Source organism: Engraulis encrasicolus, chromosome 23, assembly GCF_034702125.1.
Source record: "Engraulis encrasicolus isolate BLACKSEA-1 chromosome 23, IST_EnEncr_1.0, whole genome shotgun sequence".
Taxonomy (NCBI): domain Eukaryota; kingdom Metazoa; phylum Chordata; class Actinopteri; order Clupeiformes; family Engraulidae; genus Engraulis; species Engraulis encrasicolus.
Window position 1 is genome coordinate 18,306,301 of NC_085879.1, and position 13,740 is coordinate 18,320,040.

At 44.0% G+C, this 13,740-nt stretch overlaps 2 protein-coding genes across 5 annotated transcripts in view; both read left to right on the top strand.

The window, feature by feature from the left end:
- Positions 1–4,539, top strand: part of fgf13a (fibroblast growth factor 13a) — a 247,490-nt gene extending 242,951 nt beyond the window's left edge. For all 4 annotated transcript variants that reach the window (XM_063190495.1, XM_063190496.1, XM_063190498.1 and 1 more), the window contains one exon: positions 3,489–4,539. In XM_063190495.1, coding sequence (XP_063046565.1) covers positions 3,489–3,625 — 137 coding nt within the window. In that variant the 3' untranslated portion in view covers positions 3,626–4,539. The remainder of the gene's footprint in view (positions 1–3,488) is intronic.
- A 6,744-nt stretch (positions 4,540–11,283) lies between these two features.
- The window catches only part of LOC134439930 (GTPase IMAP family member 9-like), an 18,437-nt gene continuing 15,980 nt past the window's right edge, over positions 11,284–13,740 (top strand). Inside the window, exon 1 of the mRNA XM_063189857.1 lies at positions 11,284–11,389. Coding sequence (XP_063045927.1) covers positions 11,284–11,389 — 106 coding nt within the window. The remainder of the gene's footprint in view (positions 11,390–13,740) is intronic.

Sequence of the window (13,740 nt, forward strand, 5' to 3'; positions counted from 1 at the left end):
CTAATTTAGCTAACTGACAGTGGGTCTGACAGGAGCACGCAGCTTCTGTTGACATGTTCTCATCCTTCTGCACGCACACACACTTCCCTGGCCTAGCCTTGCCCATGAGCAGCACTAATAGCTTCTTGGATGGGCCCAAGCATCTTGTCCAAACACACTCACGGGCAGATCAGCTTTCATCCAGGATGACAGCCTGTGGGGGGAGAGAGAGAGAGAGAGAGAGGGACAGAGAGAGAGAGGTGGGGAGAGTGTGAGAGAGAGGAAGGTATAGAGCAACAGAGATGGGAGAGAGAGAGAGAGAGAGAGAGAGAGAGAGAGAGAGAGAGAGAGAGAGAGAGAGAGAGAGAGAGAGAGAGAGAGAGAGAGAGAGAGAGAGAGACTCTGGTAGCGGTCAGCGGTAGTCAGGACAGGAACAGGCGGGCGGGGTGGACATGCATTATACATGCTGACAGGATGGGTATTGTACTCGTCAGCCTCTTGCACTGTACATTAGGGGCAGCCAGGCTGATGGGAGTCTCCCAGGATATGCTATATGACGGAGCAGGATAATAAGGATTGGATTGTGGGCTAGTATAGTGGTGGTCATAGCCAGATAACTGCAGTTCAGTGTGGATTGTGGAAGTGCCAGGACTTGATTGGGACCAAAAAAAGGCTGCGGGTATTTTTGTGTGTTCTGCTCTAAATTCTTGGCCAGTCTCTAAAAAAATACAAATACCCAACAGCATCACCCCCGGTGGACTATTGGCCCACCCTGTGTGCCCAATTACCAGTCCAGGTCTTGTGTGGGACAGATACCAAATTGACACTGGTCCAGGAGATAGTTATACCAGTCATAATAATGCCTTTTCTTCATTTAGGACTTTTATATAGAACGTATTGGGGAAAAAAAACAATTACAGCATACCATTGGCCACATATTATTTTGGCAATGAGTCTCATATGTACTATAGCAAAGAAGCTTCCAAATAACCTAGTGGGTGTCAACCGGGCTTGCCTCGGTGGTCTCAGCCGCTAGCCATATTTAGTTTTCTTTCTCATACTCTCATTTTTTCCCAATTCTCTCACATCCACTCTGCTTGCCAGTGAAAGTGTTCTTGAGGGCAGGATTATATGAAAGCACAGTGCCCCCCACCCTCTCTCTCTCTGACTTTCTTTAGTTCAGGGGAATTGGCAACCACATCCGTGAGTTTTTGTTAGCCTGGAGCTGGGTGCCTTCAATGGAAGCACTAGTCCTACACACCTGCACACATGAAATTAGGCCAATGGAATGTTTATGCAAAATATGCTAAGGAGACCTATACCATCACATCAGTGAGCATTTCTGTTTAAAGTGCTCTCAATATGTCATGTACATTACTGTAAATGACTGTTCTGGTTCATGTACAAACTATCTTTTTTCTTACATGGCATTAGCAAATTCAATACATATGGTAACTGCAGTGAGACTAAACTGGGTAGAGGCTGGGTGTTTTTTTTTCACCATCATCTCTATAAAGTATTGGGATTTTTTTTTCCTAAAGCACAAACTTTCCATAACCAGTAATGACACATAGTACATCCAGCGGGGCATAACCGACTGATCCTGCGTAATAGCTTTAGTAAGGTGTGGCATTTTGTGGTGTTAAACCATCAAAGACCTCATTGTCCTGACCAGTGTACCAGGGAAGTCTCCCAGCCTCCAGTCTTCCAGCCCTCCAGCCCTCCAGTCCTCGTCCTCTTTGTTGTGGCGATCCACTTGAAGAAAACAATGTACCCACATAGTAGTAATAACTTAATACAATAATTGTACCGTCAGAGAGAGTAGAGAGAGAGAGGTTCCATTGGCCCATTGTTTCCTGGTTCTATTATGGCCCCCCTTAGGCAGACCTAGGCAGACCTAAGGACTAGAGATGTCCGATAATATCGGCCCACAGATATTATCGGCCCGATAATAGCATAAAATATAATATCGGTCAATATCGGTATCGGATTTTTGACCTATCAAAACCGATATAATAATACTTGAATTACTGTACACTCTTCTCCTTAATTATTTTTCTATTTTTGACGATGTTAATATTTGGAAAGCTTTGTTGCATTCGACAATGCTTCTAGTCGGGCATTACAATAAAACTAAGCATATTTTGTTCCACAACAGCAGATTTGTAATGTTACCTAAAATTTGTTATGAGGAAAAATAACCCACATATATCGGTATCGGATGATATCGGAATCGAAAATTGAGAGTTGGATAATATCGGCATATCGGATATCGGCAAAAAAGCCAATATCGGACATCTCTACTAAGGACTGTTCTATTCATTGTAGGAGCATTATGACACGTCCCTTTAGGCAGACCGGAACCTGGTCGCGTTAGGTGCCCATAGAAACCTATTATGTTGGCATATCTCTATACTTAAAGAATCTCTGGTACCGTTTTAATACAGAGCAGGTCTAGTGAGGTCAGACTGACCGATACTCTTCTGTAATGGCTTTAGGAAGGTGTGGTGTTAAGACATCAAAGACCTCATTCTCCTACTAATATATCCAGCCTTCAGTCTCCTAATATATCCAGCCTCCAACCATATAGCCCACAATATCCTCTCATCTTGAAACAAACAATTTACACAAATAACATTACACTATTATAATCTAGTAACAATACAGTAACCTTGTTAATTCTGAGCACATGTCTACGAGGTCCAACTGACCGATGCTGTAATGGCTTTAGGGAAGTGTGGTGTTAACCCATCAAAGACCACATTGTTCTACTGGGAAGAATACTGGGAAAGACACCCCCCCCCAGCCTCCAATGTCCTCCAACGTCCAGCCCTCACCCTCAATAGTGTGGTGTTCCACTTGAGGTTGCACACGAGCCACCACTAATATCTGGAGAATCGACCTACTCCTCTGCAGCCTCCCCTTCCCCCTGAAGTGCATTATTGATCTCCTGGCATACAGAAAAGAAGAAGAGGATCTTTAGGAGACCAAAGGCAGACAGATGCCTCTGCTTTAAAGACAAAAGGCCCAGAGGCTCTGTAATCTGTTTTTAAGTCTTGCCAGAATGCTGTCTGTTCCTCAAAAGCGTTTAGTACAGTACATTCAATATATTGCAGATTCAGTGAAGGTTTCGCAAGCTTGCCTTGTTCATACATCTGCATTTAGGACAGTGCTTTGTGTGTTTGTGCATAGATTTTGTAGTAACTCTCTTCTCCCCTTCTTCTCCCTTTTTTCTCCTTTATCCCCGCTCCCCATCTCTCACCTCTCTCTTTCTCCCTTTCTCTTTTCTCTCTCTCTCTCTCTGCATTCCTTTCTCTCTCTCTTTCTGTTCATCTCTCTATCCCATCTCTGTTGCTCTATTCCTTCCTCTCTCTCCCATCCTCTCCCCACCTCTCTCTCTCCCTCTCTCCCTCTCTCTCTCTCTCTCTCTCTCTCTCTCTCTCTCTCTCTCTCTCTAATTATCCCATCCTCCACCCTCCTCTCTATCCATCGTTCCTCTCTCTCCACAGTGGCCATGTACAGAGAGCCTTCCCTGCACGACCTGACCGAGTTCTCGCGCTCCGGCAGCGGCACGCCCACCAAGAGCCGGAGTGCCTCGGCCCTGCTCAACGGAGGCAAGACCGTCAGCCAGAACGAGTCCACGTAGCCAGGACCGCCAGCGCGACCTTCGACCTCTACCCCTGCCTTCTAATCTCTCCTTCCTCCCTCCCTCCCCCAGAGACCTTTCCACCTACCGACCTACCATTTCCTGTCCCCGTTTTCCCATCCTTACCCTGATCCTTACCTCTCCTCATTCTGACCTGACTGAGTGGCAAAGCAAGAGGCAAAGCCAGAACCCCTGCGAGCTATGACCCTCTCCTCTCCCATCCTCAGCCCCACCCGCGCCCCCCACCTCCCCAGGCAGCCTCCCAACCACCCAACCCTATCTGCCTTTCCTGACCTTCCTGCTCCCCTGCTCGACCCCTTCCTTCCTCAACTGACCTGATGCTATCAGCGTAGGGAAAAGCTGTAAGCCAGAACAAGTCCACGTAGCCAGGGCCAATGCAAGCTTTGACTGCCCCCCTACCCTGCCCCAACCCCAACCCCAAAACTCACCTAGCATGAAGCCTTCCAAGACCTTGCGTCTGGCTAATGCTCAAGGGAGGCAAATGCCACCAGTCAGAGTCACTGCAGCCCTCCCCCAACCTGCTCCAACCCCACCACCTACCTACAGTAGAGATGGGATGAACGTTCAGGAGTCAGAGAGTAAAATTCTTACAACCATTTCAGTGAACGAGCTGGTCTGATTTAGTAGCAGGCCTCGTCAACTGCTATGGGTGGGTGAGGTCATTAATGAAAGCGGGGCAAGGCATTTGTATTTGTATCAGGCATTTCATATAGAGAGGCGATTCAGCAAAAAAAAGCTAAAGGAAATGTGTAAAAGCACAAAGTTGAAATTGTCTGTGTTTTAAGAGTAAGAGGCAGGTGTAAATGCATGCATGGCAAAGGGACTTTTACTTTCTGAGGATAGTTTGTTCTCCTCTAAAGCCCAACCCATCCTGTCTCTATTAGTTAACACCCCCCCACCCCCCATTATATTCACTCTGCCCTGCCTCTTCCCTCCTCAAGTAACCCCCCCCGCCTTCCAACCCTCAACTTCCGGTCGCTCGTGACTCGTATCCAAGCAGACTGACTACTCTTATCAAACATGCTAATGGGGTTGCGAGGGCAGCAACCACACACATATACTCAACACTGTTAAAGCTTTTCTTTTTTTGAGTTTTTGAAGGGTTTTTTTAGCTTCTTGACTTCACTCGTTGTTGCGACCATCACAAGTAAGCTCATATAGAACGATACACACTAGGTAGTTTAGGTAGAATTTTTAAGAATATAACAAAACTTAAAAAATGGGGCATTTCTAAGTTTGGGTCACCTCTGAAAATTATTCACCACAATTTTTTTTTGTTCTATCCTTTCTTCCCAAAGTGGAGCCTGAGGATTTTGATGAGACTTTTGCAACATTGATTTTTTTCTGTTTTTGTTTATTTATTTGTTTGTTTGTTTGTTTGTTTCATTGTTTTGGGATGACGAAAGGGCAGTCTGCAGGAGGGTGTAGCTGCTTGGTGCAGTGTTTAAAGAAGTGCCCCTGCCCTCCGTATCCTTGAAGCCACGCTGCCACAAGACTAAGCCGGTGTGTGTGTGTGTGCGTGTGCGCGTGTGTGTGTGTGTGTGTGTGTGTGTGTGTGTGTGTGTGTGTGTGTGTGTGTGTGTGTGTGTGTGTGTGTGTGTGTGTGTGTGTGTGTGTGCACGTGGGTGTGTTAGCATGTGTGTGTGTGTGCGTGCGTGCGTGCATGTGTGCATACGTCTGTGTTTGTGCTTGTGGGCGATCCTAAGTACTGATGTACTGTACATGTGGGGACGGAAAGTTCCTACAAACATAGGAACACTACAGAAGGATGGTTGTTTATCTAACCGTGCGTGCATGTGTGCTTGCGTGCGTGCATGCGTGTGTGCGCGTGCGTATGCGTGTGTGTGTGTGTGCGCGTGTGTTTCAAGGCCAGCCGGCTTTACGGTAGCTCTCCCGCCTTTTTCCTAGTGCACTCGCTCAGAGACGCAGCTTCTAAGTCTCTAGCATGGGAATATACAAGCCTGCGCTCAGCCGACCTGAAATGAAGGAGAAGAAGAAGAAGAAGATAAAAAAGAAGAAGAAAAAAAAAGAAAAACAGGAGGGAGCTCAACTGAGCACCCCAATGTTTTTGTGTCTCGTCTCTCTCCTTTGCTTCATCTCTCTCTCTCTCTCTCTCTCTCTCTCTCAACAAAATGAGAACGAGAGACACCATGGCTCTACATTGCTTGCTAACTTTTTTCTTGACTTAGCTGTGAGCCTTTTTGTTTGTTTGTTTGTTTGTTTGTTTGTATGTATGTTTGTTTGTATTTTTGTCCTCCTCCTCCTCCTCCTCTCCTCATGTCTTCCTGCCACCCCAGTTCTTTGTGTCTTTTTCTCAGCCTGTGATACCAGACAAATGGAATTCGCAGTTCACCAAAGACTGTCCCTTTAAAGAGTGGAACCACGCCAGTATACACTCACAGCTGGAAGCGATGGATTATTTTTTCTTACCGTACATTTTTTGATGAAACAGTACAACCACAAGAAATGAAGCGAATAACAGAAGTGCTTGAAAAAGAGAAAGATTTAATTGCTCACTGGCTGTGGGTGTGTGTGGCTCAGTATTCTAGGAAGTGTAATTGTCTTTGCTGGTACACGTACACTCCGAGTAAAAGATATGAAACAACTCTTTTTGTGTACACTCCCACCCTCTCCTCCCGCTCCTGTCTGTCTGTCTTCTGTCTGCATAGAGAGGCCACAGTAAGTCACGACCCTCCATTGGACCTGAGACCGGAAATGGTAAACATTATAAACATTTTATTTGAAGGAGTCTAATTACCTGTTTAACACCAAACACCAATATCGTGAGTAAGATAGTCTGGAGGCTCCCTATGCAATTTCCCGTAGGAAAGGTGTGATTTACGATTGACCATGGCCGTTTATTGGGCATCATGAATGTGTCATTTGGCATATACAGTACGTAGCCCATAGCCAATCGTGTCAGTTGTATCTATTCAAACAAACTGCCGTCACCACCTTTCCACCCCTTCCCGCTCTCTGATTGGAGCCCAAGATCTGGTACCCTCGCTGAGGGATAGAATCCATGCTGTCTTTCAAATCGGAACGATTGTGCAAAGCAGCATGGGATTTCCCAGGCTAGGGGCCTACACTAGTGTGTCATACAACTGACATACGTATGGCATTGCACCTGTCAGGAATATTAATGACACATTATTGATGATTATGACTGTTGTCATAATGTGTCATTCAGTTTTGGGGAATGCTAAGTCGATATGACATTCCCCTTCAAATAAAGCCTTACTAAAAAAAACCCTATGGTAGTCAATAGAGAGACATTTTTTGGACTCTTATTTTCTTTCTTTCGATCTTGGGTTCATTGGAGGGTCATAGCTGAGGCTCTCGATTCTGTCCTTTTGTCAACCCCACCTCACCTGAATGTCTGTCTCTCTGTCTCTCAAGTGATGATGTCATGCCTTATCCTCTCTCTCTCTCTCTCTCTCTCTCTCTCTCTCTCTCTCTCTCTCTCTCTCTCTCTCTCTCTCTCTCTCTCTCTCATTCTCTCCTTTCTGTCGCTCTCTCTCTTTCTTCCCCTTCCCTCCCTCTCTCTTTGCTGACTTTTTGGTCACCATATAAGGTGTTAATTCACCAGCCATATGGTGAAACTTCCCACCCAGGACTCTGTTTTTTCGTGTATGAGTATCTTATCGTGGTGACAATTTTCTATATTTAAGAAGAAAAAAAAACTGTGGACTTTTAGGTGGCTTAACATTTTATAGGATATGTCATTTGTAAAAGTGGAAAAAAAAGACTGGGGAAAAAGAAAAAAAAAAGAAAAAAAAATCCCTCTCTTGTATAGGGCATGGACAAAACTGAAATTGTGTACAACAAATAGGAACCTTTTTTTCTGGTCGCCTATTTTCTCTCTTTCTCTCTTTCTCTCTCTCTCTCTCTCTCTCTCCTCCCTGAGCCCCCATTCTTCATTTGAGCTCTGGGGAGGTCGCTGTTGGGTTTATATTTTTTAATTTTTATTTCAGAATTTTTGAATTCTTTTATTTATTTTGTTTTTTTTTGTTTTTTCATTTTTTTCTAGGTGAACATATCTGTTGCATGGGAGGCCGATGAGGCGCCATGACTAGAGCTGCATGATGTAGGCTAATGTGTATTAAACCATCTTGGATCATGTCTTATCCAATTCTTACCACAGTCCAAAACCAGAAAAAAATAACAATACAAAACAAACAAGCAACAAACAAATGTGTACCGGACAGGCGTTCAGCCTGGTACTGTACCTTCCAGGTGTTTATTATTTGTTGTATACACAAAATGCACTGAATAAAATGTTTATATTAAGATATACTTTTAACAAACTGCCTCTGGTTTCGTTCATTATACAGCGTTTGTTATTTCCTGTTACATTACAATGCTGCAGGATACATGTGCACATGCACATTTTTTGCACAAATGTATTGCCATGCATATTTTATGTCAATTCCGCGTGCAATAGCACATCACAAGATACACAGACACATGTACAGACACAACTGCAAGGGACGATCTTCCAGGCTTCCAAGTTGAGGTCACGGTAGAGCCAAACTATGGTGGAAAATATGAAGAAGAGCCTTGTTGGCTACCAGACCGTCAAACGATACCTTCAGTATCGTGCACAGTGCTCAAATAGCCCTTTAGGAAGTATGTGCACTTGTTTGCACATGGCTGTGCACATAAGTCACACACATAAGACAGCTAACATATCCGTGCCTTACTGCAGCTGTTGCTTTCATCCAAAGCAACTCACTGTTATTACAGTATTTTGTTAACCATCGTTGTGGGTTAGGTGCCTGGCTCAAGCATTTCAGCCAGTGGTGTAGTCTACTTTTTTATGGTGGGTATACTGTATATTTGAGCATTTTTTGAAGTGGGTATACTGTATATATTTGTGCTATTCAAAACAATGGATCAATCAATTTTAAGTGGGTATACTGAAATCCCTGAAATTTAGAAGTGGGTATACTCCGTATACCCGCGTTCTATGTAGACTACACCACTGATTTCAGCCATGTATGAAGGATTAGTACATGTGTAATTCCTACTCTTATCATAAATGTGGAACCTGCAACCTGCTCATCCAAAGACCACCTCCCTAACCGTTAGGACAGTTGACAACCATTTACTTTGGCCACGTGTTGCATATTTTATTTAGATTTATGTATCCCAAAGTGTGTGAAAGAAGTCGTTATAATCATGAGCAGTAAAAATTGGCTTATTAAAGAGCTACATTTTATACTACTGGCTTAAGTAGTCTGTGAGGCCCCATTACAATCTTGCAAAGTTTCATGCTGAATTAAGGTGGTTGAAAACACCTTGTGTGATGAATAACAGACTGCAATGGCTATAGTCATCTCAATCATGTTGATCTTGTAGAAACAACTGTCCATTAACTTTCTCAACTTTCTTCATTCACAACTCCAGACCAATAATCATAACACTGAACTTAACCTGTGTAGTTAATATTCATTATCACCCGGTGAGCTGTCGGATTGTCTTCTGATTGGCTGAGCAGGTGTTTATTACTCCCAGAGAACAGGACACCTATGATGTCATCCGGGCGTCTAAGCTGCTTCTTTTTATAACTTTCTGGGGAACTGCCGTTACTAATCCTAAACTGAAGGTTGCTATGGTCAAGACCAAGTCGTTAGTTCTATCGCATTTGGTTGTCAAGTCAAGACCCTAGTCATTTGTCCTATCGCATTTGGTTGTCAAGTCAGTCCAACAGTCGCCCCAATGTTCTACGCACGTCCTCACATACGACACGTCTGATAAAGGTGCGTCTGACTTGCTCACTAGATTAGGAAGTGGTGCCCATAGCAACGTACCAAACATCGTGATTAATCTACTTTCTTACGAAGTCTCAGATCAACATAATAAATGAATACTTAAAAGCCGGTGATGAGCGAAATAACGGCCTTTGAGGTATCTCGAAGGCGAAGCGAACAGCCCGACAGTGCAGCTGTTTAGAACGCTTCGCCTCATCCATTATTTCCCTTGATATCCTGACACCTCGTCGGCCGTTATTTCGTACATGTCTAACATTCTTATAATGAGGATAAGGTGAGTGTATGGGAAAGGGTAAGGGTTATGTTTTTTTTTTTTTGTAACAAAGACCTTTGGTTCCAAAGTTGACTTTGTTCAGGGTTCAGGGGAGATGCTGTCTTTGTACTGTAGGGTGTATAGGCCTATACCCTCCCCTGAACAGACACAGACCTGAGCCACCCCCCCCCCCCAGGGAAGATGTTCCCACATTAATTGCCTGGTGGACTGAAGGCTCAAGGCTCCAACAGCACACAGTGTTCAATCACCGGCAAAGGCATTATGTGTAATGAATCAATACCGCTGCTGCTGACTTCTTATAACCAAGGCCATGTGTTTCCTGAAATGACCCCCCACTCCCACATCATCACACACACACAAACACACACACACACACACACACACACCCTCCCCATGTAATCAGCTTTCTCTGATGGCTTGATAGTGTAAAGAGTTCAGACCTCAAGAGCACAGCTTTCATATGGGATATGTACAAATTTGAAAGTGTGTGTGTGTGTGTGTGTGTGTGTGTGTGTGTGTGTGTGTGTGTGTGTGTGTGTGTGTGTGTGTGTGTGTGTGTGTGTGTGTGTGTGCGTGCCTGCATGCGTGTGCGTGCGTGTGTGTGTAGGTTTCTTCGATTACATGAACAGAGATTAATGAGAGTCTTCTACTGGAAGCGTATTCCCCAAGAGCAGGGTTCACGTGTGTGGCTACAGTATAGGCTGTGGTGCAGTACTGTAGTCATGAACCCAGTCAACTGTAACCGGTGGTAATGAGTTATTCATACCGTATACGTACATCCCAGCTAAATGCTACAGAACCGGAATGCCACAACTTTTTCCAAAGTCTTAAAGTTAACACAAGTGAATTTATTTGTCTTCAAGGGGGAAATTAGTTTGCAGGACATATTTTAAAAACACACAGGTCTTTTAAAGGTCTTCTTATGTATTGCGCAAAAAAACACATTATTGCAGGGCTCTCAAGTCTCACGCATTGAGCGTGTGACACACTCTTCAGAGTGTTTTCACACTCTCACACGCCACACATGCGTTTTCACACGCCCGTCAAATTAACTCGCCAGAGTCAAATTTTCACCTGGCTGTTATATAAGCTTTGCTAAGGGTCCTGATGAGCCCCTGCAGGCTCAGATGCGCACAACATAAGAGCTATGGATGCATCAACCTACAGGTGTTGTGCGCCAGCTTGCACAACATATGGTGACAACTCTTTAAAATATAAAATAAACCCATCCACCTCAACATCACGATCATAAAATGTTCACAATAATATCTCCAGTATATTTACACCCCCAGTACATTAAACATTCACAAACACACTTAAAAATCCAAAACAGTAATAGCATAACCCACTCCCAGCGTGCTCAGCTTCAGGAAGTAACAGGCACAGTGTCACAGGGTGACTATCAGGCGGAATCTATAAGAAATGGCGTTGTTTTCCTTGGGAGAGTTTTAGAAGACGGACATGTGAAATCGGGAAACGCACACGCCAGACTAATGAGTGTAAACAAGCGCAGGTGGAGGAATAGGAGGATGGGACCGGTGATCGGTGGTTTTCGGGTGGGCCATTGGTTAAATGTTCAGTTGCCAAACATGACGGGAGACGACTGGGGGGAGAGGAGGACGCAGCGAGAGCGGGAGAGAGAAAGTTCGGAGGTGGAGGGACGACCACGACCCCGAAGCAGGAGACGTGATGCCCGTGAGCCGGTGACCGGATGGGACCAGGCAAGAGCCAGACGATGACTGCGCGATCCTATGGATCCGGATGGAGGAAACCGACTGCTCGACAGAGGGAGCGGAGGCGGCATATTGCCAGATGGATGCCCGCGACCCGAGCAATGCTATTAAAGCCTCGTTGGATGTCAGATAAGTTACTCATCGTTTTGCCTGGTCGCCATGGTCTCCCAGTTGGAGTCCTCTCCAAGATGTGCGCTGCGCACTATGTGCATGGACGTTCTCTCCTCTCCTCCTCTCTCTCTCTCTCTCGCGCGCTCTCGCTCGTGCGCTCTCTCTCCGGTCGCTCTCTCTCCCTCTCTCTTTCCTTGTCGTGACCCGGCCAGTGGTTAGAATAGTCATATTTCATTAGACTGACTAGGCTACTGATCGTTTAGTGTGTTTTATGTTTGGGTTGCCGTGCATGAAGAAAGCTGTGCATTCATATTCTTGCTTTGGCACCTCATGTTCTGAGGTTAGATGTAGTGTTGTGATGAGGGAAAAGGAGCAATATCACATTTGTGGCTAGTAGAATGGCTGAATGGCTAGTGACTTGGGATAACCACAAGTCACAATGGCCAGCAAGCGGAAAAGTTAATGTCAAGACCTGACACACACACACACACACACACACACACACACACACACACACACACACACACACACACACACACACACACACACAGAGCTGTGGTTGGTGAATAAGAGTGGTTCATCTCATGTGCCATAAGCAAAGGAGTGATTCTCTAATTCGCCTACACTTTTAAGTCCGTGGATTTTATTTGGCAATTCCACTAACTATTAACTGCATCCAATGATGTTTTGGACATTAGAAAACATTTATCTTTCATATAATACAGAAAGTGTAGACATAGCATTATTTCCCTCAGCAAGAATGAATATTTAATACTGGTTTTGGGCGTTTTCATGCCGTCCTGTTTTCCAAATGTCAGATTCAGTCTTCATATTAGCATGTAAAGAAACTTGTTTTGCCCAAGACCAATGCAAATGTTGATTCACAGTAATCATCACAATATGACAAAACTGTCAGAAAGACCACTGTCCTTTCCATTATACATGAAATTTGCCATTTTGTGTGTGTCCACGAAAACTGTGTTAACCGTGTCACAGTCTGAAACCTCCTCCATAAATCAGTAATGGTTTGGTCTTAGGCCATACGAATAACATCACGTGATGTCATAACCTCTTTGGCTGGATACGGGAAGACTTTTTGGTAAATTTTGAGCTCCATCCTTCCATAATTTAATCCATTCTTTTTCATGTTCTCATAGCGGGAAAATTGCCTGTCAACTGTGTTATCAACATATTCATAAGAATCTGAATTAGAAATCACATGTAGAAAAACACAGATAAAGCATACAGATACATGAATTGATTAAGGTGTTGTGGTGGAACTTCTGAGGTCCTCAGTTAGCACAACACCATAAAAATGGCTGAAATGTCAACGGTGTTACCGTCAATGGTGTTACAATTAAGTATGACAGTCAGGGTTGCCAGATGAGGCTGATGATTTCCAGCCCAAAAAATGATCAAAATCCGCCCTAAAAACCCGCCCAATTCTATTGATTTATATGGCAGTGGGAAGGTTTTTCTGATGGATGCCATTTTTACCCGCACACGGCCATCCTAAGCAGCCCAATTGGGCGGGAACCAGCACAATCTGGCAACACTGATGACAGTTGAGGAGGAGTATGTTTTTGCCAATTTATATCCATATTGACAGACAAACAAACAAAATAATTTGTGTTCTAGGGAGATGGGTTTGTGTGCTCTGTTTTTTCTCCTAAAAAAGTGCCGACTTGTTCCCCTGCACTTTTGACCGTAACACAGTTGAGTAACACGGTTGACTGTTTTGAAAGTGTTTTTGCGCTATTGATCCCTTATGTGTTGGAAAAATCCTATGAACATACACTAGGGATTATCTCTGGAGAAGGAAGTCTTGTGTAAGGAGGGTGACTATATTCAAATCAGACGTTACAGGGATTTATGATGAAAAATGTGTCAGTCTGTATCACAGTGACTCATAAAATCCTACTTATGAAGCTCAACAATCACATTTTCTATATCAGTTGCACAGATTAATGACAACATTACTGCTAAGGGACATAAGCACTTTCAAACATATATTGTTTCAACTCTAGTATTTTTATATATGTTTGAAATGACATAGTATTTGTCCATAACACTGTTGACAAAATAATTAAGCAAATGTTCGCTTTCATTAGAGTATTTATCTAATGATTTAAGATTAAGCTTGGCAATTTGTTTGTTTGGAAACTTAAATATATACACTATGTAAACATCTAGGTCATTTAG